Genomic DNA, 27,819 nt, shown 5'->3' with positions numbered 1-27,819 from the left:
GGATTTAGTTCTCCAAGACTATCAATCTGGCACTTCTCACAAGTAAAGATTTTAATGTAATTCATGAGTTCAGCATGGTTTCAATTTTTATAATTTGTTTATTTTTGAATGTTTGTTCCCCTTGTTCATAAAGTATTAAAAATAAAATTAAAATATTTCAGGGGTACCCAGTTGCATAGATGTACAAGTTTTCCTTCAGTTGATAAAATTCCAGCAGGAGATTGATTGTATATAATTCAGTTTAGCACATATAAATATTCATATAGCAAACATGAGGATGTATAAGACAAGTAGTAACTACATTTCTCGGAACAAAATTTCATACACCAGTTGAAAAGTGACATTTTTATTTGAAACTAGCACAATAGTTATGAAAAACATAAGCACTTTGTCAAAATGATCATACAAGATTTAAGGTCACCTGTTACATAGCATGGTGTTTAATGATTAATTATGCAATAAGCTGGATTTCAAATAAAACCGATACTCTGTTCAAAAACTAATACAAAATAAGCATTTGGTTTATAAGTCTACATGACATTTTTGGAAAACAGACTAACGAGTATTGCTTTTGTTAGGACATAACCTGCTCCAGAATCCATCAATAAATTGAGGTGAAGACAAAAACCTTCTTTGGTAGAAGTGACTGGAAAAGGAGAAGGTAGAGACCTATAATAAAAGGTAAAGGGCTAAATATTAAAAAGGAAATATGAACAAAAGTGTAGTGTGTCCAAAGCATACATTCTGCAATTATCACAAAAAAAAAAAAAAAAAAAAAATTAACACTCAAATAGTAATTCAGTACAAAGCCCAAGTCCAATAAAATCACATGACTCTGGGTCACAACTCTAAAAAGGTCAGGTGAACTAGCTCTGCTCCCTATTTTTATATTTTTCTTGGAGTAATATTTAGTTTCAGGGCTTATTTATAGTAAAAAGTTAAAAACCATCCTGCCAAAGGGAAGAGAACAAACTTTAAAGGTAGGGCTACTTTTCCCAGAGAGCTGGATCTAAAGCTCTCCAAATCTCAGGGGTTTTCCTTTGTGCGGGTTTGTGCAAACCATTGCATTAGACATAGATTCACACCTCCAAGCATAACTTTTGAATGAACTCAGTCATCTACAACTTTTACTTAAACACACACGCTTCACTGAAACCCTTGACAAACCTAGAGTTTCAGTTTTGTAAGAAAACTGATATTCAATAAGGTGTTGCAAAAGTTTTGAATTTGTGTGCAAACATTTCACACAGCCCAACCCTGAATCCTCCAAATTATGCTCCTATAGATACCAATAAAGTTATATCTAAGAGCAGACTTCAGCGAAAGTTATCAAACATTAACAGGATGTAATAGTCTAAATTTGATTTTAGTAACTGCATAACAAGTCTGAAATACAGGGGAACAAACCCTATTAAAATAATAGAAAATGGAGAAAAAAAGTGTTTCCTGGGGACTTCTTGAGAACCTCAACCCAATTCCCATTTATGGAAAATAAAGTAATAAAGGAGAGAATGAACAGAGATGGGAACAAACTATTAATCAGTATCAGATTAATAGGATGGGAAAGCCTGCAATATATTGCATTTAATTCTGAAGTACTATTCAAGTCCCATGAACTCTGGGCCCAACTTGGATCACAAGTTCCCACTTTGTATGAATCTCCAGCATGATGAGGTGATCGTCACTTTTCTGCTCAGTAAAGCAGGCTTGCCACCACAATCTGCTGCAAGCTGAAGCTGTCAGGAGTCAAAGAAGTCCTGGTTTGCCCTGCATAGGTTTCTCCATTTTCAAAAGTTTAGTACATTTTATTCTAGGTGTTTAGAGTGAGTCACCATAGTACTTGTGCTATGTTTCCCATTGGAAGTTACTATCTACACATATTTAGAGTGGATAAAGGATGTGTTAGAGTGATACAACCATTTTATGTCCTGTGTTTGCGTATCTCAAAACAAATCTAGACGTAAAAGAAACTTTAGGTAAGTCTATGTTTAGATTTAGAACATAAAAATACAGTAATCTTGGACTTTAAAGAGATACAACTAAAGCCAGCTGCAACTCTCCAGAAAACTCTGCCCCCAAAGAAACCAAATTAAAAGGTACTTTTCCCACCAAAATTTCAGTCCCCTATAAACAATCATCAAGTCCCTTCTTCAAAAGCTCATGCAAAGAGACTGACCTCCAGGGAATACTGCAAAAAATTTTACAGTTAAGTAGCTGGCATGCCAAGACCACGGCCTATCATGCCAACCAATATTAAGTCGCTGTTTCCTTGAGCTCTGTCTGTCTGTATCCACCTTTGGCCTCTTGTCTTATAGTTAGATTTAGACTCATTGGAGTGTGAACAGTATGCGTGCATGTTTATACAAATAACAAGCACAACATAATCCTGACCCATCACTGGGGCCCTTGGTATTACCACAAGTTAAGATGTATCGAATGATAATCTGCTTTATACATTAGTTATCTTTACATTTATCTCCTTTTCTGATGTATGGAACATCTGCTACTATTAAATTATCCAATTTGACAAACAAGTCTTGTCTTTATTGGAATTTGACACCCAAACATTATCAAGATTGAGACGTTATTCCATTGTTCACTCCACTGATAAACAGAGTCCTTATTAAGATCTGTAAAATACTAAATTTGCCATGATTTACATAATCAGCATTTGAAGCTGTGATTTGAATAAGTTTGTACCACTATTTTTAGAGTATTAATCTACCTCAAAAAGTAGGTTGAGGCAAGCTTTTTAAAATCAACTATTCTTGTGACTCAGTGTTCAAAGGAAAGAATGAGAGATACTCACCAAGTAGAATTAAAAACAAAACTTTGCTTCTGAGCAATACAAGCAGTTATGTGCCAAAAAAGAAAAAAAGGGTAAGCACTATTAGCATAGGATATTTTGAAGAGAATAACTAAGTTCCCTTTTCTTCATGTGACAACTGCCATCTTTTAATTGGTGAAAAAAGGAAAGGGGGTGGGGAGAGAAACAAACAACCTCCCGCCCCCAGCTAACATGCTCCTCCTTCATAAAAGGCAAGATATAAATTTATTTATATATTGAACTAGCTTAAAATTTGAAAACAGCTGAAGAGTACAGGTAGGGTATACTCCTTAGCCACTTCTGAAGTACTACTTTTTATATCCTTTACTTAAAAAGCACTTGCCTTAATAAAGGTACAGCAAAATGCCTGTAGTATATACCTGTATGAAACATCTCCAAGATGGACAATACCTAAACATAAAAGAAAAAAAGTACAAGAATTCATTAAGTATATTTTTAAAGGAAATATTTCTTTTGTAGCTTTATTACTTATTTGCATGTACTCTCATCTAAAGATAACTTATGAATGATAAAAAAAATCACTTTAGGAGAAAATCGTGACTATCCCAATATAACAAACTATACATTTAGTTTTCATGACAAATCTCAAAGGGACATGGCTTCCTTGCAAATCACGCACCACTGGATCCATCTCTGTGCAAGATATTTAAGGAAGTCTAGTTGTATATGCCAGTGATGGATATCAACTGAAATCTTGTTGCACCATCTAAGTTTTTGATACCCATGTGCTCACCGGCCATGTAGTGGAATTCCGTGGTGTACACACTTAGAAATTCATTACTCTTCCATTCTAATAATACCTCCATATCAAGAAAGCTGCTGAAACCAAACCAGTGCTGCTGGAGATGACTGCTGGGTTTGGCTTCAAATATCCTCATTTTGAGTCTTGTCCTGCCACTTGACATAGAGCAGCTGACAAAGACTTGACATTTTTCAATGCTCATAATCTGGTGTTCTTAAGGCTTCCTCAGCACCCATGATTCATTTCTGTATAAGAGAGTTGCTTTAACTGTGGCTCTATAGATCCATAGCTTCCTCACAAGCCTGATGTCATAACCTTCCCACAGAGGCCACTGAAGGGCCCAGAACATGGCAGCAGCTGCTGATATACAAACGTCTACATATTTCAAGCATCCTCCAGCACAGTCTAGGACACTGCCCAAATATCTGATAGTTGCCACCTGCTTGATGTTCCACCTGGAAAGGTTAATACCGAGCTAGTTGGAGCTGGAGGTTGTGGTCAGGGACTTAGTTTTATCCAGATTAATAACCAGACCAATATGTACTACTTTTTGCCCAACCAGCTTAACTTAGCTTTCCACCAACTCTTAGGGCACACTATAGGAGTCCTTGTACATAACTTTTATAATTGCAATTATCGAAACTCCATATGCTTTTAATTTTTGGAGGAAAGCATTATGGAAAGTAACTGGAATGCCTTCGTGAAATTGATGAAAACAGCAACTATCTTTAATTCCCCTTCTCATCCTTCCATTCTCCCATGCCCAAATAAACTGTTGGAGCATAAATATCTGATCAATGCAACTTCTGTTCTGAAGTCTCACTTCCTTACCTACTACTTCCTCGAAAACCAGTCTTAATCTGTTGATAATTACATTAATTTTCCATGATACTGAGACTAACCTCTATGATTATTTAGATTGACAGAATCACCTTTCTTCAGGACCGGTACATACTATTGCCTTTACCCAGTCATCCAGTTGCTCCTCCTGCTCCCATACCTTCTTGTATATTTTCCTAATGCTTTGATAGCACTTGTCAGACTGATTTTTAGTGTCTTGGCTGTTACACTATCTATTGTTGAAGCTTTCCCATTTTTCAACTTTTTCACTGCTCTTTCTGATTCTTCTGCTGATGGTGGTTCAGTGCTGACATCCATTCTGCCTTTCAAGACACCCTGTTCATCTAGCATGTCTAAAATGCTTGCTTCAGCACTTTGTCAAAATGCAACTTCCATACTTTCAACATCACTTTGGCATTTGCTGTCAGTTCACAAGTAGCCTCTCTTACAGTTTGTGTTGTTAGCTTAATTGTGTTTCCATACAACTTAGCCTTTTTGTATACGTGCACATATACAACATATATACAGCAAATTTCTGTTACAACCCCTCATTGAACTTGCTCTCTACATTGTCCTGCTGCCAAAATGGCAGACCACAGGTATCCACAGGATACCCAACCTAAGGTCCTGTAACACCACAATGGCTGTGGTCTCCGGCATCACCCTGGGCAGCTGCAATGGCAGCTCCTGGGACAAGACAGAACTCAGTGGAAAAGTCTCATCTTCTTCAGGAACCTCCAATGAACCAGAACAAAGTAAATGCTCCTCCTTTCTGGGCTTACCAGGCCACTTCTCCCCAGCATGTCCAGCCTCTATCCCATGACTTACTATAGACCCTGGACACACACAGAGGCCTCTGTGGGGTCTCGAATGATGGTGCTGGAGGTACTTAACTGTGAATCTCAGAGGTATGAGAGACTGTGGGACAGTGTTCACTAGTAAGAAATTTTTATGTTTGATCATTAGTAATACAAAGTGGTTATTATTCTTAAAGTAAAACTTACCTGAATAGAGCGTGTGTTCCATCAAAAATTGGTCCAATTCAATTACTCAGATGTTCTACAAAAATAGACCAACCAATCAACATCAACCAAAACACAATCCTCAATTATTTAAAAATGAAAGATGGTTAATTCACAGAACTAGTTCTTGCATAAGGCACTCTTATTAACTGATTGAAAACTTACTATCACAATTAAAAGACTTGTGAAGTTTTCATTAGTAATAGATGGGTATTTGCAATTAATTAAGCAGTTATAAGAACCAGTGTTATCCCTCACCACCACAAGAATGTCTTAGAAAAACATAATAAGCTGGATACATTTTTTTGGCATTATATTCAGTATAAATTTAAAATTTGAAGTCTAGTTTTAAAATTGGAAAAGCTGTTATAGATGATCTTGCTGTTCCTTTAAAATATTTTTGAAATCTTCCAAGGGAAGGTTTCTTAAGGCATTTGGTAAAATGTGGTCCAATGTAACTCCTGGCAAAATATTATTTGTTTCCAAGTTTTTGATGAGGCAAGTCATTTCTATCCATCTTTGTGTGGCTTTATGTTCTTTTTGAATGCAGTTCTTCATTCTTCTTCTCAAGCTTGCTATCTCCTTTTCTAACTTAATTATCCTTTTCTTGGCTTCCATGGGGCTTCTGAAAGCATAACTGTGTTCAAGTTGTACTTGTCTACAGCTAATATTTGTTTTGAAGTTAGATACCCCTTCTGGGGTATAAGCATCTTTCTTCTTCAGAAGATTTCTTGACATAGGTTTCTGTAAATAAAAATGACAGGAAAGGAAATAAAACCTAAATTTATCATGGCATTATGCAAGTTTATAAAGTGCCAAACTTCAAATTAATCTAACCTGTAATTACTACATTTCTAGAAATTCAAATACAAGGAGCCTGTACATTTTTGTAAATATGTATTATTGCATTTGTAATAACCCCTCCCATAAATGTTAGAAGGTATCCCACTCCTACTCCCTCTAATCTAATAAAGCATGACATTAGGGAAAGACAGATCCTGATCATTTACATAGATCCACAATGTGCAAGATGAGAATAGGAAGAATAGTTCTTTTGAAAATGGAGCAAATGGAAAAATTAAGAAAAAAAATATAAAAGTTATACACTTTTCTCAGTTCCAAAATAGTTTATTGTAGCTTTTTTTCTGTGTGAATAAACAACTGATTGCAATTAAACCTTTAAATAAATTTGGGCTGTGAAAAAGCAGTAAGCAAGAGTAACTAGTAATGTATAAATAAATCATATAATAAAGTTTTGATTTCTGAAAAATAAATTAAGCCTCAATTGACAGATTTTAAGTTTTATCTGCTGATGTCAAGTAGCTATGATTAGGATTTATAAACAAACAAGAGAAAAAAAAAAAAAAAGAGACAAACTACTTTCCATTTAGGTGATGCTAAAACACCAAATACCACACATCAGTTTTTATACTTGCAATACAAACCATAAGCCCAGTCTTCACAACTGAAATGTTATATTTCAGTAAGAATTAATTCTAGATTGTTGTTTTCATTTAAGGAGTAAACAAATTATAATCATGTTTTCAGATGTAAGTATACAAAACTGATGGCAGTTTTATAATTTGAGGCATAGAAATGATAGACAAGCTATTTAAACCAAAAGTTCAAAGTATGCTACAAGTTGTGTGCTCCTTATTTCTGGGTACACAATCTGAGACACTAAGGCCTTGTTCACATGGAGACTTAGGCCTGATCTACACTGGGGGGAAGGAAAGGGGAAGGGGGAGAATCGATCTAAGTTACCCAACTTCAGCTACGTGAATAACGTAGCTGAAGTCGATGTACTTAGATCGACTTACCATGGTGTCTTCACTGTCAACTCCGCCTGCGCCTCTCGCAGCAGTGGAGTACAGGAGTCGACGGGAGAGCGCTCGGGGATCGATTTATCGTGTCTAGACTAGACACGATAAATCGACCCCTGCTGGATCGATTGCTGCCCGCTGATCCGGCAGGTAGTGTAGACCAGTGGTTCTCAAATTAGGGCTGTCGCTTGTTCAGGGAAAGCCCCTGGCGGGCCAGGCCAGTTTGTTTACCTGCCACGTCTGCAGGTACGGCTGATCGCGGCTCCCACTGGCCGCGGTTCGCCGCTCCAGGAAGTGGCGTGGGCTGAGGGACGTGCTGGCCGCCCTTCCTGCTACTCCCATTGGCCTGGAGCGGTGAACCGTGGCTAGCGGGAGCCGCGATCAGCCGAACCTGCAGACGTGGCAGGTAAACAAACCGGCCCAGCCCGCCAGGGGCTTTCCCTGAACAAGCGACGGCCCTAGTTTGAGAACCACTGGTGTAGACATACCCTTAGTATGTAGCAAGCTGGGATGTAAATCTACAGTGCATTAATTGCCACACACTGAATGACTGTGTGGACCCCACTACCATGCACTAAAAATCCCATAGTGTGCTTTGACCCACTGCTGTGACCACAGCTTAGTGGATAGAAGATTAGCATGCTGTAGTTTTATATCACGGCTTGCCATGCATTAAGTCTCAGTGTGGACAGCACTTAGGGTCTGACTCTTCAGAAAGCATAATTCCAACTGAAGTCATGAAAACTGGAGATGCTTAACATCTCTGAAAAACTGCCCCCCAAGTGTCTCAAGTAGGGCACTCAGTCACCGAAACATTCATAATTAGTGGATATTTTGTAAGTTTTGACCCTTAATCTCTTTGCCTCAGCTCTTCACCTGTAAAACAGGGATAACAATGCTTTCCTACATCACCTGGTGTTGTGAAAGACCATTTGTGAGGCACAAGAACACTATAAGTGAAGTGTGAAATAGGAGATTAAATTAAAAATTCCTATTTCAGTGCACCATATGAAAGGTGTAAACAAAGCATAGGGCCACACAATGCAAATGAAGAACGAACAGCTGCCTCATTCACAAAACAGTTATCCTGTGCACTGAATGAGGAAGAGGTCCTGTCTCTGTATGTGTGTGGGTGGCAGGGAAGGGGGATGGAGGAGTATATTATCACTTAATTAAAGATATTATAATGTATATGCACAAGTTGCACAGGAACCTTAATTCTGAAATTTATTTTCTCAGCATCTCGCCTTTCAACCTTAATAGTTCTTTTAATACACCTCTACCCCGATATAACGCAACCCGATATAACACGAATTCGGATATAAAGCAGTAAAGCAGTGCTCCAGGGGGTGTGACTGCATTCCGGCGGATCAAAGCAAGTTTGATGTAACGCATTTTCACCTATAACGCGGTAAGATTTTTTTTTTACTCCCAAGGACAGCGTTATATCGGGGTAGAGGTGTAGTTATTTTGTATGGAATTTACACTGCTTTGGTGCCCCAATCAAAACTGGGGCATAATATTTTAGCACTGTAATATCACAGAAGTGACATGATCTTTGTTTAAAAGAGCTTAGTCTAATGACAGACAAGATGCAGAAAATGAACAATTGGAACAAAGTGAAAGGGAGGAAGCAGGCAACCGAAACAAGACAGTGAACCTTTGTAATTGCACCATGTTCCCCATTTTTATTCACAGTAATTGACAAACAGGTGCCATTTCTTACAAATTCATTTTTCAGAACAGAACTATACTAAGGCTGCAGTAACTAGGTACATTTAAAACACAGAGTATTGTTATTAATTTTGAGACAACTGTCCAATTTCATCTATGCTAAGGCATTTTGCTCATGAACCAGAAGATCAGCTGTAATAATTGCAGTATCAGGAAGACCTAAACCTTGATTAAAAAAAAATATATATATATATATATTTTGCCAGGACTATGGAAGAAGCAATACTTTTCACAGTTTACATATTTTTAAAAGTGTGGACAGGCCTCCATTAGAATTCCTCCTATTATATGTTAATTTTATTAATCTACACTGATTGTTTTTAACCAATCTTGTGATCTTTGCTCATTAGTAAAATAAAGCAGATTTTTAGGACAGTTTAGAGAGACTTTTCTACATAGTAGCTGTTGGCTGCAGATGTATGCAGATTTGTTGTCATCCCTTAATAAAAAAATATTTCCACAAATGTGTGCTGCTGAAATGGTGTTGTTTGCATGAATTTGAATACGTAGACAACATTCAGGAAGCAGAACACAGAACAGCTCCTGGCTTCAGTACTCTAAGACCTGTGCTTTCTTGTAGTTTAAACCATTTCATTTGCACTTCACTGAGAATTTCTTCAGTGTCAAAAACAAAAGGATCTTGCAAAACAGAAAAACATCCTTTACTTTTATATGCTTCAGAAGCAACCACAGTTCTCTTTCAAAGACACACAGCCAAATGCAGCTCAGAGAAGCTCTCTTACCCTGCAGCTTCAAAATTAAGTCACTAAGATGAGCTATAATAGCTACTATGAAACAGAGATTAGAGACATTCTTTATCTGTTAATTTCCCCTTTTTATGTATGAATTTCTCAATCAGTTTCTCTCAGAGGGGAAAAAAAATACCACCACCAAAATAAAATACTGTATAATACAATAAAAACGTTTCAATTCCTCCTGTACTTCACCACCTTTCTGTCATCAAATGCATGAGATCACATTTTGTTTTCAAAACTGATGCTAGTGTTAGTTACTTTTCAGAGTAGCAGCTCATTCTAAAGCCCAATTACTGATGAATAAACTACTTCTTTGCTGAATAACGCAGCGATAAGTAATTTGAACAGACCATCTCATCATCTGTTTTCATTAGTGCAAACAGCTCAGATACTGAGTGCAGCATCAACTGTAATCCCAACCATTTATTGTCATTTCAATCTCTACTTCTACAATCCCTCAGCCGCGACCACAGCATCTAGTGTAGGGCAACCAGACAGCAAATGTGAAAAATCGGGACAGAGGGTGGGAGGTAATAGGAGCCTATATAAGAAAAAGACCCCAAAATCAGGACTGTCCCTATAAAATCAGGACATCTGGTCACTCTAATCTAGTGCCATCTTTAAACTGCTAAGAAACAGCAGTTGTTCATGGTTTTCAAACACCATGAGGAAAAACAAATAGTTGTAGAATGTCAGTGCAAAGGTGGATAAAACGAATTAATGTTTTAAATTAAACACGGGGTTTATTTATTTAAAATTCATTTGAAATCGACAACCTATTTTAAAGTCTACATGTTCTTTAATCTATTAAAATAATTTAAACAAAAAAATTATATTAAGCAATCCATGTTTGCTGCTGACGTTTTAAAGAAATTCACACCACTGAAATGGTGGAAACCACTGGCTAAGCACCTGGAACCACTGGTTGTTGAAGTGTTCGAACAACTTCTTACAGAAGCAGCCTCTTTTGCAGGTGCAGAGAGAATATTTTCTTCAATTCAGTTTATTCAACTAGTTCAGTTCAATGTCTTGTGCACTCAAAGTTGAGACACTGACTGGGAGTTGAAAGGAAAAAAAAAAAAAAAAAAAAAGCAGGACAGCTCGTTTTCCAATCTATAAATAAATACTAGGAGCACAGGCGCCGACTCCATAGGCACTCCAGGGCTCAAGCACTCACAGGAAAAAAAAAAAAAAAAAAAAAAAAAAAAAGGTGTGCTCACCACCTGCTGGCCGAGCAGCTGTTCCGCACGTGGGGGAGGGTGTCGGGAGTGGGAAGCAGCGGAGCAAGGGTAGGGCCTCTGGGAAAGGGGCAGAACTGGGGCAGGAGTGGAGCACTCACTGAGAAAAATAAGTCACTGACTCTGACTGGGAGAGAAAGAGAGAGCGGTTAGTTCTAAAATCTTGAAGGACATAGTAACCAGAAACAATCAATTAATCTACATATTACACTTCTGTTGATTAATAAGTCAATTTTAAATGCAAAATATTTTGATAAACTTCTTGATACGCTTTTTGTCTTATGTATCCAGCACTTTTAAGGTAGCTTTATTAAATAATAAAAAAGCCCTTATAATGCTGTTTTTGCACTTTTAATTAGATTTGAATTTCTATCCAAATACAACTTGACAAATCACAAGTAAAACAATTCATCATCTAGTAAATAAGAAATGCATCATTCACAATTTTATAACATAATAAAAAAGTAAAACTTCAGAATCCAAATAAATGTAAGTTAAACTATCGCAAACAATGTGTATACGTATAGTGTATCCACCTGGTTAGCAAAAAAATACCACCAAGTTTAATATGAAGGCTATATTTAGTTGCAAATCAATGTTCTAATGGTCCCCAACCAATGAGAAGCAATCTTCCTTTAGAAAAATAACTAGAAAGCACAAACACATAATAGATTAAAATTGCTTATTTAAATCAAGGTTTTCTGCTTGCTGATTTAAATCTTGATTAGTATAGATGATTTAAATCAATCCACTATGATCTGTGCTAGTATAAGTTGCAAGTGAGACAGTTACAAAACTGCCTGTCTGGTAACAATAGTAAAGCAAGTGATGACGAAGGAAGGAAGGAAGAAAAAGACTGGGGCATACTAGCCAACATGCTGAATTGCCAATGGAAGAAACTTCTCTGGAATCACATTTCTTCAAAAGTTTAAATATTTCTATTCTAGTAATTACCACATAGCAATGTTAAATGACTAAACTGAGGGCATCTCTGGGATGAGTTTTGGGCAGCAATATATTTATAGTTGTGTGTGTTTATAAATGGACACAATCTCCATTTAAAAAACAACAACAACAACAAAAAAGTTTAAAAAAGTAATTTCAGATACTAGTCATACTCTTGTTTCCCTACCAACACTGGTGATTTTATAATCACATTTTTCCATTTAAAAATATTTGATGGGTGTGGAAGACATGCTATAGTGTTATGACTGTAAAATAAGGACAAACTGTTTAAGTAACCTTTTGTTTGAGTTTATTTTCTTTAAATTTTGTATGGGATGGTCACTTGTGTGTGTGTGTTTTTTTTTTTTTTTTAACTGAAAAAATGCAGAAGACTTCAGAGAGTGACATACATTCCAATAACCTACCCTGAGTTTTAGATGAGCAGGGAAATCAAAAATTGTAGGAACAGCATCCACTCTAAGTCGTCTAGTTTGTCCAGTTAGGTCAAAACAGGAGGATTCAAAATGCTTTGAGCAAAGAAAAGTGTGTTTGCCCGGCACAAAATTATTGCGTTTTACAAGACGTATCCATTCCTTTCTTCTCTTGGGATCCAAGGGAAATCTAAGAGAAAAGACAATAGAAATAATTAGATAAGATATCACTAGTATTATTTATACAACAATTATTTGGGGGAAGTTCTATGGCCTATGTTATACAAGAAGTCAGAAAACAAGACGTAGAGGGTGTGGCCCAGTTGATGCAGTGGAAGTAAGTTGGTGCAGCGACAGCTGGGCCAGGAACCAGAGCTGGAGTCAGGAGAGGGGTTGGAACAAGCCAAGAGTAGGGCTGGGAGCTAAGGTGGAACAAGGGCAGGGCTGGAGCAGACTGAAGCCTGTAAAGTCTGTCACCACTATCAGGTAGTGGTGTTCAAAGCCATGAAATCATGTTGGGCTGACCAAGCTGCTGTGTCTCCTGTGAAGCTGGTATATGCCCGGAGAGTCACCAGACCAGCTCCTGGCTTGTGGAATGGCTGCGCTGAGCACAGGAATGACTCACCACTGCATATGGCTTAATGAGGCTCTAGTTCAGGGATGGCTCGTTACCTCACCATCAGTCCCTTCTGGTCTTGAAATCTATCCAGTCTTTTTTTAACTTTGATTGCAGATAAAGAATAATAAGGGGGGGAGAGGGGAGACTTTGGGGAAAAACAAACCAAATCCACTTTGGGGATTCTGAGTGCTATTGTAATATAAATATAAAAGAATAGAGTAAATTAAGTTTGTGTTTTGTTCAAAGAAACCCATTGAAATTCATCTTTACAAGGAATATAAAATGACAATGTTTCCCTCAAGTTTTAGTGTGACTTGACAGGTCTGTTCATAGAAGTTAGCTTCCAAATACTAAGTCCAAAAACCACAAGTGACTGAACTGAGATTTAAATATGACTCATAAAGGAGTTTTTAAAATGCAGTTTGTGCCCTTTTTTTTCTTTAATGTATAAATAAAGTTTAAGAGGTCCAACTGTCAAATGTTAAAATTTGTGTTTCAGCACAAAAATACCAGGAATAATATCTGACCTTCCATAGTGTGGCTAAAGGGCTGCTTGAGCGTCTCAGAGGGGCTATACTGAGAGTTCACCCCTTGTCTGAAGGGGTGAAGTTGTTGGTTCTTTAACAAAGACATTCTTTCTCCCAGCTGTTAATTGGACACTAGAGTTTAGAAGATGTCAAAAGAAACAAATGGCAGCTTTAGACAGGACTGACTAACAATTTCTTCCTTTCTCAAATGCTCAACTTTCATTCTTGTTATACGGCAGATCTGAATGTCAAGGGGGAAAAAACCTGGCCGAGCCTTTGGGATCTTGGTTCGAGGCTAGGCAACTATAACAATAGTTACCCGGAATTCGCTTCTTTAAAAAAATCATTTGATTGGCTCGGAACTCCGTGAGCTCTCCATAGCGCTGGCTAAACTACACCAGCACCACACCGGCGGCCCGGAGGGGGCTGAACCGTGTCTACACGGGTGACTGGTGTGGGGAGTTCTTCGACCGAAGCACACAGCCCTTCGGCCCGCGCAGACAGGGGAGCCGCCCCGCGCGGCAGCGGCGCGTTATAGCCCGCTCTCGGGGCGGCGGAAGGACCGCTGGTTAGAAAGCCGAAGGCGCGAACACAAAGCCGGCTTCTCCAGGAGCAGAGAGCCGCCCGGAGAGCCAGGCCTAACCCTCCCCCACCCCAGCCCGGGCGGTACCGGTGGAAGCTGACGTTGACGCTCTTGTTGTAGACGGCGGCGCACCCCGCCGCCGCGCAGCTGGTCGGCATCTTCTCTCGCAGGCGGCACACGGGGTGGTCTGGGGAGACTCGCTCTTTCCCTTTAATAAGATGGCGGCGTCCCGGCTGCTCCATCCAGCTCCTTCACCAACATGGCGGGAGATGCCGCTGCCCTTGGAGACCGTTATCCACCCCCACCCCATTGCAGGACGGCCGGGCTCGACTCGTTGCCGGCTTTCCCCTCTACAACGGACGCGCCCCGTCTGCTAGTCAGAACTACAGCTCCCATGATACAGCGCGCGGTCCCTCTCTATGACGCAATCTACTATGGCTTCCCTCCTCTCCAGAGGGGGAGTCATTAGTTCTCGCGAGACTACAGCTGGCGGGGGGGAGGGGTAAGGCGGGGGGATCCTGAAGACAGACGTGGTGGGGAAGTTTTGGGGCTGGGCTACTCTGGAATCGAAAGCGCTTGTACCGCTACGAGCCGCTCCCTGCTTCTCCGGAGCGCCTGGACCGGATCCATGGCGGCGGCCACAGCCCCTGCCGAGGCGGCGCCGCTGGAGCCTAGCGGTCTGTCCCCGAAGGAGGAGGGGGAGCTGGAGGACGGCGAGATCAGCGACGATGACAATAACGGCTCCGAGCCCGCCAGCGGCCTCATCAGCACCAGGCCCTACTCGAGGCGCAGGCCGCCTCCCGGGCTCCGCGGCGGCGCCTCCCTCTCCTCCTCGCGCCGCTTCCCCCGCTCGCGGCACCAACCGCCCTCGGAGCTCGGCCACCTGCACGGCCACGGCGGCTACCGGCCCAAGGAGTCGTTCCGCTCTCACCCGCCGCCGCTGCCTTCGTCGCGGATGCCTCCGGGCTCCCACTCCCACTCCGACTCTGGCCCCAGGCTCTCGTTCTGGGAGCGCAGCCACAACGCGCTGGATCGGTTCCGCTTCCGAGGCAGGCCTTACCGCGGCGGGGGCCGCTGGGGCAGGAGCCGGGGTGGGGGAGATCGGGGAAGTAACCCGCCCGGAAGGCCGCCGGGGGGCGGGGGAGGACCCGGATTCAACTCCAGCCAGGGCTGGAGGGAGCCCTCCCCTCGGAAGTGTATCCTTGTGCGGGACAGCAAGGGGGGAGAAGTGGCCTCTTCCCACTGCTCGGGACGGGCCTGGCTGTGTCCCTTTTTCCCCGACAGCGATGTGTGGCTGGGACCCGGCTGTGGGGAAGGGGAATGGCTCATCACTCAGGCCCTATCTACAAGGCCTCTCATAAGCGTCTTGAACAGCATAATACCCTGAGCACGCTCCCATCCATATCTAAGGGCTGCGCCTGAGGGTCGCATTCCCCAGGGTACGTGAAGACGGGTTGGTGTGAACCTGGGTCACTGATCCTGATGGGCTTTGTTAGGAGCAAAGCCTGGAGGCTGATGCAAAACTCAGTGGGCTAGGTTCCATGTGGCCTTGTCCTCCCCAGCCTGACAGGAGACCTTCAAAGCCCCAGGGAAGGGAGCCTTAACCTAAGTACATCGACTAATTATCTGAGCAGTAAAATTCTAAAGTTGCTAATTTCGCCTCTTGGGCAGTGATGAGTTCAGTACATCTCCCAGTCTGCTTTCAGCATTGTCAGTTGTAGTGCAGAGTTGTGACTTCTTCGAATCTTGGTTGTTGCTGTGCTTTGCTTTAATTCTACTTTAATTGGGAGATGTATGCATAGCACATATATCAATCCCAGTGTTGTCTGATATGGCCATTTGAAGCAGAGTCCTGTTTGCTTTAGAATACAAAGCCATACAAGCTGTGACTGTTGTACCCAGTTGCATGATCAGATGTTAAATAGTGTTGGTCAGACAGTCTGGACAAAGCCTTAATGGTTCTTCCTATGGCAGGTGAAATGGCAAAACCAGTGAGGAAGCTTCTCTCACTTTAAGTTGTTTAGGTCTTTGTCCTGGTCTACAGTGGGAAAACCATGCATTGGTGGAGGGTCAGGAATGGGTGCACTGAACTGGTGTGCTTTCAGAAACTTTTACACCCTTTATGATGATGAAACTAATGATATTTTATTTTTTAAAAGAAATAACAATTGAGAAGATTCTAGCCCTGCTTTACTGGGTTTTAGACATAATTTATTGATAAACATTACACAGGAGGAGCTAATGTCACTGCTGCTTAATGAACTGAGATTTTGAAATATCATTTATAGGCTCTAAAGTAGAAATATGATTTCAAAATGAAATGCTTTATCACATCATTCTCTTAGCAGGGAAGTGAAGGGTGCTGCTGAAAGCATGTGTCCAGAAGTCCTCACTCCACTAATACCAACAGTAGTACAGGTAGCTGCACTATTTTAGAATGTTGTAATATCAACTGTGGCAGGTGACAAAGGTTAGGGTAAGGACAAAATGAGTGTCTACACTGCAAGTGGACAGATGCAAAAAATAGTTGTGTGGATGTTGCAGCCTTGGAAAAGGCTTGGGCCAGCCACCTGAGCTCAGACCCAGGCCTGAGCCTCTGCCTGTGCCACAATGTCCACACAACTATTTTTAGTATGCTAGTGTGAGTCTGTCTACCTGTCTGGGAGGTTTGCTCCAAGTTTCAGGGTAGATATACACATATGGGCTCTGGAGCCCTCTTTGGAATTTCCAGTGGCAAGTAGCCCTTTGAGAAGTCTTTAGTATGTGTGATCTCTGACAGGGAGAAGTGGTATCCCCCACTTATGGAACCAGGACTTTGTGCATATGTGGCTCCAGCAGCCCCTCCTTTTTGAACAGCACCAGGAAATATTTCTTAATGTCTCAGGAGCCTCAGTGATGTCAGTAGTCTGGATTGTGAACTCTTTTGTAGAGTATGGAGATTAATTGTTGGGTGTGGAAGAAATCCCCATCTGAGGTTCAGCTAACCTTTAGAAGGGAATACATGTGGGAGTCTAAATTCCTGTTAAATTCCTCCCATTTTTCTTTGGCTTTAACTTTTAGTTCAGTGGGTAAATTTTGCAACTGATGTTCATTCACAGTATGCTTATCCATTCCTTACATCTTTAACCAATTCTTGGTTTAGTTCTAAGGGGAGCACAGGCTCTGGTTCAAGAGGTGAATATAGCCAGACCACTGAGTAATCATAACCATAACCTAGGGGGGAGGGATAGCTCAGTGGTTTGAGCATTGGCCTATTAAACCCAGGGTTGTGAGTTCAGTTCTTGAAGGGGCCACTTAGGGATCTGGGGCAAAATCAGTACTTGGTCCTACTAGTGAAGGTAGGGGGCTGGACTCAATGACCTTTCAGGGTCCTTTCCAGTTCTAGATAGGTATATCTCCATATATTAGATTAATGTAATTAAATTGAACATCCTTTTAAGGGTAAAAATGCCAAAGAAACCCACTACAGTAGCATTTAACTTCAAAAGGGAAACTAGCTAAATGGAAATTTAAAATGAATAGTCTCAAGGGTGAAATGCCTGTAGACTGCATGGAGACTTTAAAAATCACTGTAGAGGCTCAAACTAAATATATACCTCCAATAAAGAAAAGTAAGAGAATCCAAAAAAAAAAAAATGCCCCCATAGCTAAACAGCAAAGTAAAAGAGGTGATTAGAGTCAAAAAGGAATTCTTTAAAAGATGGGAGTCAGATCCTAGTGAGGAAAATAGAAAGGAGCATCAACTCTGTCAAGTGCAAAGGTATAATAAGGTTAGGCCAAGAAAGAATTATAAGAGCAACTAGTTAATGACACAAAAACTAATAGCAAAATTTTTTTTAAGTACCTCAAGCAGGAAGCATGCCAACCTGTCGCTGGGACTGCTGGCCAATCCGGTGCTAGAGGAGCACTCAAAGACAAACAGTTGCGGAGAAGCTGAATGAAGTCTTTGCATCAGTCTTGACTGTAGAGAATGTGGGGAACATCCCCACACCTGAGACATTCTTTTTAGATGACAAATCTGAGGAATTATCTCAGATTGAGGCATCAGTAGAGGAGGTTTTGGAACAAACTCATAGAGAATAATAAGTCACCAGGACTCAAATGGTATTCACCCAAGAGTGCTGAAGGAAACTCAAATTTGAAATTGCACAAGTACTAACTGGTATGTAAACTATCATGTAAATCAGCCTTTGTGTCTACACGCACACACATGGCTGGAGAATAGCTAATGTAATGCTGATTTAAAAAAAAAAAGGCTTCAGAGGTGATCTTGATAATTACAGGCTGATAAGCCTAACTTTAATACCAGGCAAATTTGGTTGAAGCTATGGTAAAGAACAGAATTGTCGGGTGCATAGATAAACACAATATGTTGGGGGAAGAGTCAACACAGCTTTTGTAAAGAGAAATCATGCCTCCCAAAATCTATTCGAATTCTTGGAGGATGTCAGCAAGCATGTGGATATAGTGTATTTGGACTTTCAGAAAGCCTTTGGTAAGGTCCCACACCAAAAGCTCTTAAGCACAATAAGCAGTCATGGGATAAGAGGAAGGTCCTCTCATGGATCAGTAATTGCTTAAAAGAAAAGAAACAAAGGGTAGGAATAAATGGCCAGTCTTCACCATAGAGAGAGGTGAACAGTGGGGTACCCCAAAAATCTGTGCTGGAACCAGTGCTTTTGAACATATTCATAAATGATCTGGAAAAGGAGAAACACAATGGGATGGCAAAGTTTGCAAAATTACTCAAGATGTTTAAGTCCAAAGCAGAGCTACAGAGGGATCTTACTAAAGTGAGTGACTGGGCAACAAAATGGCAGATAACATTCAATGTTGATAAGTGCAAATTAAGCACATTGGAAAAAATAATCCCAACTGCACATACAAAATAATGGGGCCTAAATTAGCTGTTACCACTCAAGAAAGAGATGTTGGAGTCACTGTGGATAGTTCTCTGAAACCATCCACTCAATTTGCAGCGGTAATTTAAGCTAACAATATTAGGAACTGTTAGGAAAGGGTTCGAAAATATAATGTCACTTTATAAATCCATGCTACACCCACACATTAAATACTGTGTGCAGTTCTGTCACCCCATCTCAACAAAGATATGTTAAATTGGAACTGATGCAGAGAAGGGCAACAAAAATGATTAGGAGTATGGAACAACTACCAAACAAGAGATTAAAAAGACTGGGACTTCATTTTAGAAAAGAGACTACTTAAGGGGGAATATGGTAGACAGCTAAAAAATCATGAATGGTATAGAGAAGTGTTATTTACCCCTTCACATAACACATGGACTTAGGGTCACCCAATAAAATGAATAGGCAGCAGGTCTAAAACAAAGTAAAGTAACTTAGCCTACTGTCAACCTATGGAACTCACTGCCATGTGATGATGTGAAGGCCAAAATTATAACTGGGTTCAAAAATCAGATAAGTTCATGGAGGATAGGCCCATTAGTGGGTATTGGTCAGGGTCAGAATCCCATGCTCTTGGTGTCCCTAAATCTCCAACTGCTAGAAGCTGGGACTGGACGATGGAGAGTATCAGTCGAGATTGCCCTGTTCTGTTCATTCCTTCTGAAGCATCTGGTTCTGGTCACTCTCAGAAGACAGGATATTAGGCTAGATGGACCATTGGTCCTACCCAGTATGATTGTTCTTATATTTTGTACATTTTTTTTTTTTTTGGCTGAAATTTAAAATTTGTAGATTAAATGGGGAGGTAAGTTCCAAACAGTTTCTGTTTGTTTTTCATCAGTCTTTAGTTGCTGAGTTGAGGGTTTCTTTAACCTGCCTGGCTCTTCTGCTTAGATTGAAGGTTTTGCAGAATGTTTTGAAGGATAACAGCTGTAGCCTGTCTTTTTTAATCTCCATGTATTTGTATCTGTGTTGCCTGTCCTTAACCTAGTCCTAGATAATATTTGTGTAAACGTTTTAAATTGTCTTTTTAAGAATTCCTCACCACTTCCACTCTTGAGACACATTAGGGCATTTCCCCTACTATTTTTTACCTATTCTTTTAAAAAAAAACAAAACAAAAAAACCATGCTTCTCTAATCCTCTTAGTGTTCCTCACCTTTAGGCCATCCCACAGGAGAGAAGAGAAATAAATACAGAATAGTTCTAAATAGCTTACATTAAGCAGACTTTAAAAAAAAAAAAAATACATAAAAATACTTAAAAAAAAAACCCCAAACTTTAGGTTTGTCTGCTAATGCCCCTCCAATTACCAGTGTAAGGGTTATATTTACTTTTTACCTTTGCAATGTTTATCAATTTGCAAATATCCCACTTATGGTGGTTTGGAATTACCCATTACAGAATTCTGAATTAGTTTGATTTCTTATTAATATATATTTACAGGGCTTCTTCAAATCATAATAGGCACTTTTGTATATACTATCTTAGTTTTTTGGTTTTGTTTTGTACACTGTTTAACCTGGTTGATCATTATGCTGAGGCTTGACATGTTATGGCAATAGTAAATGTTTTGCTAGAATAACCTAAGCAGTTTTTGGAGGATGTTTTTCAAAGATATTCAAACCTCTCTCAGAGATGAACATATTGATATGTTCAGGCCACTCGTGCCCCTTCGGTTTGAAATGCAGTGCAGATAATTATGGTTCTGTATCTGAGTACACAGCATGTTTAAATTCACAGATTACAGAAATGTCATTGTTCTTTAATTTTAGCTCTGTTAGTACACATCAGCGCTAGTGGAAAAGTATCTTAAATTATCATAACGTTCACCTGTTGCACAAAGAGCAAGGCTGACTCATTATCAGGTTAAAACAATTTTTTTGCAGTATAGATAAAACTTTTGGAGAATTAAGGCGTTTAGTCTAATTAATGCAGAGTCCAACAGAAGAGTTATTAAATAGCTATGCTAGCATTCTAAAGTTTAGACTAGGGTAAAAGAAATTCTGATGTAGATGTTTTAGTAAACTCAAAGTGACAGAGGGTCTTCTGCTGTTTTTGGTTCACACTGAACTGTGCCAAATAGGTTGGTTTAAATTTACAAGAACTCATGTTTATTTGGATAAGAAACTATGATAGGCGCTTAGTTTAGCTATAACCTGTCCAAATAGATGTAATCTTTGGGTCCTGGTTTCATGTAAAAAATAAAGCACAAGGAATATCTTAGGTGTCTTCAGCAGTCTGTAAATGCACCAATAGTGTGTAATACACGTTGGTCTAACAATGTATTCGAACAGTGTTTCTCAAACTGGGTTGCCGCTTGTGTAGGGAAAGCCCCTGGTGGGCCGGGCCGGTTTGTTTACCTGCCCTGTCCGTGGGTCTGGCCGATCACGGCTCCCACTGGATTAGAAGGCTGTTTAGATCATTAGTATTAATAGCAGTAATAATATAATCTGGTTCTCTATATCAGATTTCAAATACCTTTTCAAAGGAGGCAAGTACTTTGATTTCTTAATAAATATATTTACATGACTTCAAATCATAATAGGCACTTTTAGTATATATGATCTTAATGTTAATAATCATTACTATAAAAATCTTCCATGTGTCACTATGGCAGGAAATACAGTCTTTAATAAGAGAATTCTGCATTCTCCTTGTGGAATTGTGTATGTGCACTTAAGGCCTGATCCATGAAAGTCATCAGGAGTCTTTCCATTATCTGCTCTGGGCTGTGGGTCAGGCCCCTGTTGCAAAGCCAGAACCCTATAGAAAAGCGGTGTCCATTGGGAATGCATGCACAACCCCTTGTGAACCAAAAGGTTTGGTCCTGAGCAGTGGCTCCAAAGCAAACTACTGTATTCCTGACTGTTCTGATGATAGGTCCTGGAGTCCTTGGCTCCTTGTGGTGTACTTTTCTTAGTTGTTGGTGGTACTTATCTGTGGCTTTAGCTCAGATGTTGGGACATGGTTGCTACAGATTTTAACTGCTGTGGCTTGGTCTCAGCATTTTATGGATGGTTAAACTGTGTCAGAATGAAGTTAAGTAACTTATTCAAGACCACATAGAGAGAGTCAGTGGCTGAGTCATACTTCTGTCAGAGAAATCTGACGCTCACTAATTTGCTTTGAGCAAGTCTAACCAGCAGGTGAGCTCCTCCCTATCAGCCTCCATCATTGCAGTTCCAGTGAGTTGGAGGTTGTGTTTGGAGACAGAGGAGACTTGCTGAGCAATTCCTTGAGCTGTAAGAGTAAACAGAAGTCTTAAAAAATTAGACACAAAATGTGGGATTTTTGTACATTTGAGAACAGTTGTAAAGTAGCCTATAAAAGAAATATGAATTAATGAAATTGAACAGGAAGATGCTACTTGACAGTGGGTAAGTGTGCTGAGTATGTAAACTTTATATTCCATTCTTAAGACTAATGTGTAAAATATGCATATTGTTACGTGTTTGACAAATTAAGTTCTGTTTCTGAAAATGGGGAGGAGAGTTCAATATGAAGTTAGAATACAAAATTATTCCAGTGGGAGAATACATTTTAATTTGTTACCTATTGTTGCTTAATCTTCATTGATTGTATCTTAATCTCTATGATATTAAGGGCAGAAATGGATTCAATTTAGTTTTCTTAACAAATAATTCAGCCAAAACTTTTGGAAGATCACCATCTAGAAAACAGAACTACTCATCTAAAAATGAAAACTGTGTGGAAGAAAGCTTTGAGGATCTTCTTCTGAAATACAAGCAGATTCAGCTTGAACTTGAATATATTAATAAAGATGAAAAACTGGCTCTGAATAACAGAGAAGAAACTGTGCACCAAGATGATGCTAAAACAGCAAACGCTGAGGACCAAATAGCTGTAGAAAATGTCAGTATTACAAAAGAAGCTATAAAAGAAGTGTCTCCTGAGGAGAAAAATCAGGTTATAGCCTTTCAGGCATTTGAACTGAAACCTCTCAGGCAAAAACTGTCTACACCGGCTGAGAGGAACAGATTGAAAAAAACTAAAGATGGAACAAAACAGCTGTCACAAAAATCTGAACTCACAGAATCCAGTCAAGGTAATTATCGAACATTCCTGTCTGCATTAACCTGTTACAGCAAGAATCTTTGTGATACTACTAGATATTTGGGAAAGTTTTGCCTCATTGAAACTTGGTATGTTAAAAGAAAGTGGTTTTATATCAAATAACTTATTTTAAATTTGGAACTTTTCTTGAAATATAACATCTTCAACATTTAATTAAAGCTTGATCTGAAATATAAAATAAATTATAAATATTTTCACAAAATTTTCTAACTTGAATATAAATAACTTGTTTGTAGAGAGAGTAGGGCAGGAGAACAACATTAGAATATTTCCCTTCTGTTATATTTAAGTTTTCAACACTATATTAGTGCTTGAGACTCAGAAAGTGAAATTGATGAATCACTAGTTGTCTAATCAGCCTTCTTTCCCTATCCACATTAACTAACTATAGAAAGGAAACATAGCACATATTACAATAAATTGTTATTAAAATCCAAACAATTTCAGTTTTAATAGCCTAAAGAAACACTTTTTAAAAAATACATAGTTTTATTACTATGGTAACATCACCTGAAGGCCAAACATGGATGTCCTACTTAGTGGCTCCTGACTGTGGCATCCTAAATAAAAGGCTCTGAGTGATTATATTATGCTATTTAGTGCTGGTCTTTTTAACTGAAAATGGTAATTTAATTTTTACAAGCCCAAAATTGATTACTGTTATAACATGTGTTGTCTTTATTTTGTTCGTTTTTTTTTAAATAACCCTTGAAAACGAGAGCTGTGGCAGTCTTACATTTCACTGGGAGCATTGCTGTTAACAGTGTAAAAGAATAGGTGGAATAACTAGTGCTAAGAGCTGATGTACTGCTTTTGAAATGTAGTTCGTTTTCTTGAGTGTTTTTTTTAAAAGCTAAATTGACAACCTGAGGCATCATGCTCATAACTGGAATCTTGGAATTTCATTTAATCATCTCTTATGTTTTCTTTCTCTTTTCCTTACTGACTTCCTTCTTGTGAGACTAGAATGTGCAATGGCAAAAGTGTCTCTGTCAAGCTGAAAGGGGAGGATTGAAATTTAGTGACAATCATATACTCTAGAGTGAGAGTTTTTATCTCGTAAGTGTTTCTTGTAGTGTAATAAATGTTATTTGTTCCTGCCCAGAAGAACTTAAGTTGTAATATAAAACAAAACACACGGTAAGAGTTCAGGTAAGGAAAAGAAGTGGAGAAATCATTGGGGGAAAGAGGTAGGGAAGATTTGTGTAAGAAGTGGGTTTGAAAGAGGGCCAGATAGAAGCATGATGAACAGAAGTGGGAGGATGTTGTAAACTGTAGACACAGCACAGAAGAAAGCATGAATCTGAGAAGATACAAAGCATCAGACCTGTAAGACTAAGGCATTGAGAGTTAAGATGATTAACTTGAGCATGATACAACAGGGGATAAGAAACCAGTAAAGGAAGAGAATGAGAGAATAAGTGGTTAAGGAAAATGGTTTTACCTATAGTACTCTAGATAAACTGGACAGGGGAAGGTGAAAGGTACGGAGACCCAAAAGATTATTACAGTAATCAAGGTAAAACGATAAAGGTGTGGATGTGGCTTTAATACCAGGCTTAGAGAAGCAGTCATATCTTTGTGATTGAGCAAGAACGAATATAATATAGGACGAGTAAATATGTAGAGAAAGGAGTAAAACTGACACACCTGTGAGTCTGGGAAATAAAAGGAGCTATTTAAAAACAAACACCCCCTCCCAACCCCCAAATTCATAAAAATAAGAACGTAAACACAAGATGAATTAACTCTGTATTGCAGGTCAGAGGGCTGGAAGGGATCTCCTGCTTTGAATCCAGTCCTCTGTGGTTACAGACCACTCCATATATCATTCGTTCATAAATTTACCAAACTCCAGCTTAAAACTAAGGCTAGGTCTACACTACCCGCCTGAATCGGCGGGTAGAAATCGACCTCTCGGGTCGACAATCGATCCCTGAATCAACGCTCTTACTCCACCAGCGGAGGTGGGAGTAAGCGCCGTCGACAGGAAGCCGTGGAGGTCGATTTTTGCCGCCGTCCTCACAGCGGGGTAAGTCGGCTGTGATACGTCGAATTCAGCTATGCTATTCACGTAGCTGAATTTGCGTATCTTAAATCGACTCCCCCCTGTAGTGTAGATGTACCCTAAGTAGGTTGTTTGTCCCCACTATTCCTATTGTAAGGTTGTTCCAGAATCTCACTCTTCTGATGGTTAGAAGTGTTCTAACTTCCAGCCTAAATTTATTCCTGGCCAGTTTATACCCATTTGTTCTTGTGCCAACTTGCCCTTGAGCTTAAATAGCTCTTCTTCCTCCCTCATGTTTATCCCTCTGTTGTATTTATGGGGAGCAATCATATCCCCTCTCAGCCTTTTTTTTGCTATTGGATGTATGCTAGTGGTAAAATGAATGCTGTAATCCTTGGATGCACAATTTATTTTTAATTCATATATAGTATCTAACATGGTAGGCGCTAACCCCATTACATAAAAAATGTTAAAAGCAGACAGTTTACGTAAGCCACTGTTAAATTATACTTACATGACCGGTACCACGAGTATCTCCAGTATGCCTTAGAAGGTCAAATGATGATATACAACCCAAATTAATAATCACAATGCATAGTAATTAACCAGAAACAAAACAGAATAAATGGGCTTTGCACCACACCCTGAGATTTATCAGAACTTGGATTCTGGTGGACATTCAAGGGAACACATTGTAAAAGCAGAGCGTTCAGCTAAGAGCCCTGTCACTAATCTTAGTTTTATCCCAAGATCTGATAGCAAGAGCATCCCAAGTGATTTCAACAACTGTAAATTGATCTCAAGTGAAGTAGGTATTTCTAAGATGAATGAGTGTATACTATTCAGGGCTGCATACAGTGCATAGGAGATTATAAGAAAATGTCCTGTATCACAGGGTATTTATATCAAATGCTATTCCAAGGCCCTTATGGGTGCATATAGCTGAAGAGCTATTTGAGGGCTTGTTTGTTAAAACACCATTGGGGCACAGCTGCAGCTTTCAGTGTAGACAAGACCTATGCCGATGGGAGGGCTTCTGTCAGTGTAGATAATCTATATCACCAAGAGGTGGTAACTAGGTTGACTAGAGAATTCTCTGTCAACACAAGGGGGTTGGGTTGGTTTAACTGCCTTGTGGATTTTTCACGCTCCGAGTAATGTAGTTATACTGACCTAATTTCCTTGTGTAAATCAGGCCTTAATTCTAAAACAAAGTTTTAATGCTAATTTTAACTGTCCTCCTTTGACTTAGGTGGAGGCTCTATATCTTCCTCTCTGTGGAATACCCCAAGGTGCTGTTTGTAACCCTATTCTGTTCATCATATATTTTTACCATATGACTATTGGCTGTGCGATATGCATTAGTCTTGGTCCATCTCGGGGGGAAAGCAGGTCTACACTATAGCGGGGATTGACGCTCTGAGATCGATCCACCGGCGGTCGATTTAGTGGGTCTAGTAAAGACTTGCCAAATCGACTGCAGATCGCTCTCCGGTTGACCCCTATACTCTACCCCCGACAAGAAGAGTAAGGTTAGTTGACGGGAGATTTTTCCCGTAGACCCTGCGGTAACTTGACCTAAGGTATGTCGACTCCAGCTATGTTATTCACATAAATATAGCTATGTGAATAAATATGAATAACATAAATATGAATAACATAGCTGGAGTTGCGTAGCATAGGTTGACTTACCGCGGTAGTGTAGACATAGCCTTAGGGAGCATGTGTTCCACATTGTAGAAACTTCTATCACTATCACTTCTATCACAATTAGTACTAATTGTACCTTTTCCCACCTTGAATCCATGGATTGAAGGGGCATGGAGAGAAACTCTAAGTGTTGAGGCATGTGGTATTAGGAAAAATACTTGTAAATGTTCTGTGGCTAACTAGGCTATAGTTTGGAAGTGAAAAGGATGGAAGTGCGATTAATAAATCCAATAATGTTCTCAATCTGCATCAGCTATATTTTAGTGGTGTCTACTGTTGCCTTTATGCTTCAGGGCTTATTAGCGTTTTAATGTAAAAGTTTATAACTCAGCTATGCTGTTAGCTTTCTTTGCATACCAAGCTTCACTTAGTGTAAAGTTTTAACCCAAGAATCAGTACTGCAATCCTTTTGTGGTCCCACCCCCCACGACAAAAGAAGCTTGTTCAGTTAATTTTTTAAATCTTTAAAGTGGTTTCAGATGCTTTTACAATGTCTTCCATGTGCTTTTATTTAACACTTTTATGGTCTGTTGGTCTGGCTTGTGTAACAAGCTTTTGAAATATTTAAGAAGAAAATGAAGGTAAAGCATTGCTGGCGTCATCCCATTGCCCCTTGTTCTCATATATGTGTGTGTTGTTTTCTTTTTTTTTTTTTTTTAGCACATGGCAAGCAGGAAGATCTCCAGGGTGAGCTATATACCATTTGTATCTTTTAAAATTTCTATTTTATGTTTTGAGATTGCATTTGCCTTGTATCTACTTTTCTTGATATTTAGGAAGAGTCTTCTGCTAGGACTTTGGGAGCAGGGAGAAAAGTGGGTTGTCAGTTTCTCTTTTCCTAGTTTGGCATGTGGGTAGGGACACACTCTAAGAGGGTTTTTTATATGGAGCGAAAACATCTTGGACAGGGGTCCTCAAACTGGGGGTCGGGACCCCTCAGGGGTTGCCAGGTCATTACATACGGGGTCGTG

At 39.7% G+C, this 27,819-nt stretch overlaps 2 protein-coding genes across 3 annotated transcripts in view; one reads left to right on the top strand and one right to left on the bottom strand.

Annotated features, from left to right (window-relative positions):
• Positions 1-330: 330 nt before the first annotated feature.
• On the bottom strand, positions 331-14,622 carry THAP2 (THAP domain containing 2). Of its 2 annotated transcripts, XM_054026504.1 has the most exons (5): positions 14,209-14,622; positions 12,373-12,568; positions 5,435-6,196; positions 3,208-3,238; positions 331-669 (listed from the first exon to the last, which is right to left on the bottom strand). In XM_054026504.1, the coding sequence occupies exons 1-3, from the start codon at positions 14,415-14,417 to the stop codon at positions 5,819-5,821; spliced, it is 783 nt and encodes a 260-aa protein (XP_053882479.1). In that variant the 5' UTR covers positions 14,418-14,622; the 3' UTR covers positions 331-669; positions 3,208-3,238; positions 5,435-5,818. The 2 variants fall into 2 exon arrangements, with proteins under 2 accessions (XP_053882479.1, XP_053882486.1); XM_054026511.1 differs by lacking the exon at positions 331-669 and having other exon boundaries at positions 3,170-3,238; positions 14,195-14,433.
• Positions 14,623-14,654: 32 nt separating this feature from the next.
• ZFC3H1 (zinc finger C3H1-type containing) overlaps positions 14,655-27,819 on the top strand; it is a 60,523-nt gene continuing 47,358 nt past the window's right edge. Inside the window, exons 1-3 of the mRNA XM_054026490.1 lie at positions 14,655-15,303; positions 22,682-23,101; positions 27,509-27,535. Coding sequence (XP_053882465.1) covers positions 14,736-15,303; positions 22,682-23,101; positions 27,509-27,535 — 1,015 coding nt within the window. The 5' untranslated portion in view covers positions 14,655-14,735. The remainder of the gene's footprint in view (positions 15,304-22,681; positions 23,102-27,508; positions 27,536-27,819) is intronic.

Source organism: Malaclemys terrapin, chromosome 1 (genome assembly GCF_027887155.1).
Source record: "Malaclemys terrapin pileata isolate rMalTer1 chromosome 1, rMalTer1.hap1, whole genome shotgun sequence".
Taxonomy (NCBI): Eukaryota; Metazoa; Chordata; order Testudines; family Emydidae; genus Malaclemys; species Malaclemys terrapin.
This window is presented reverse-complemented; position numbering and strand designations above follow the sequence as displayed.

Bases quoted from the DNA above. Each gene is read 5' to 3' on its own strand.
- THAP2 (XM_054026504.1), bottom strand. From the start codon at position 14,417: ATGGGGTGGGGGTGGATAACGGTCTCCAAGGGCAGCGGCATCTCCCGC. The intron at 12,569-14,208 runs GTCAGCTTCCAC...CTTTTCTCTTAG, and splicing joins TCTACAACAAGAGCGTCAAC to ATTTCCCTTGGATCCCAAGA. The intron at 6,197-12,372 runs GTAGGTTATTGG...TTTTATTTACAG, and splicing joins CTGCTCATCTAAAACTCAGG to AAACCTATGTCAAGAAATCT.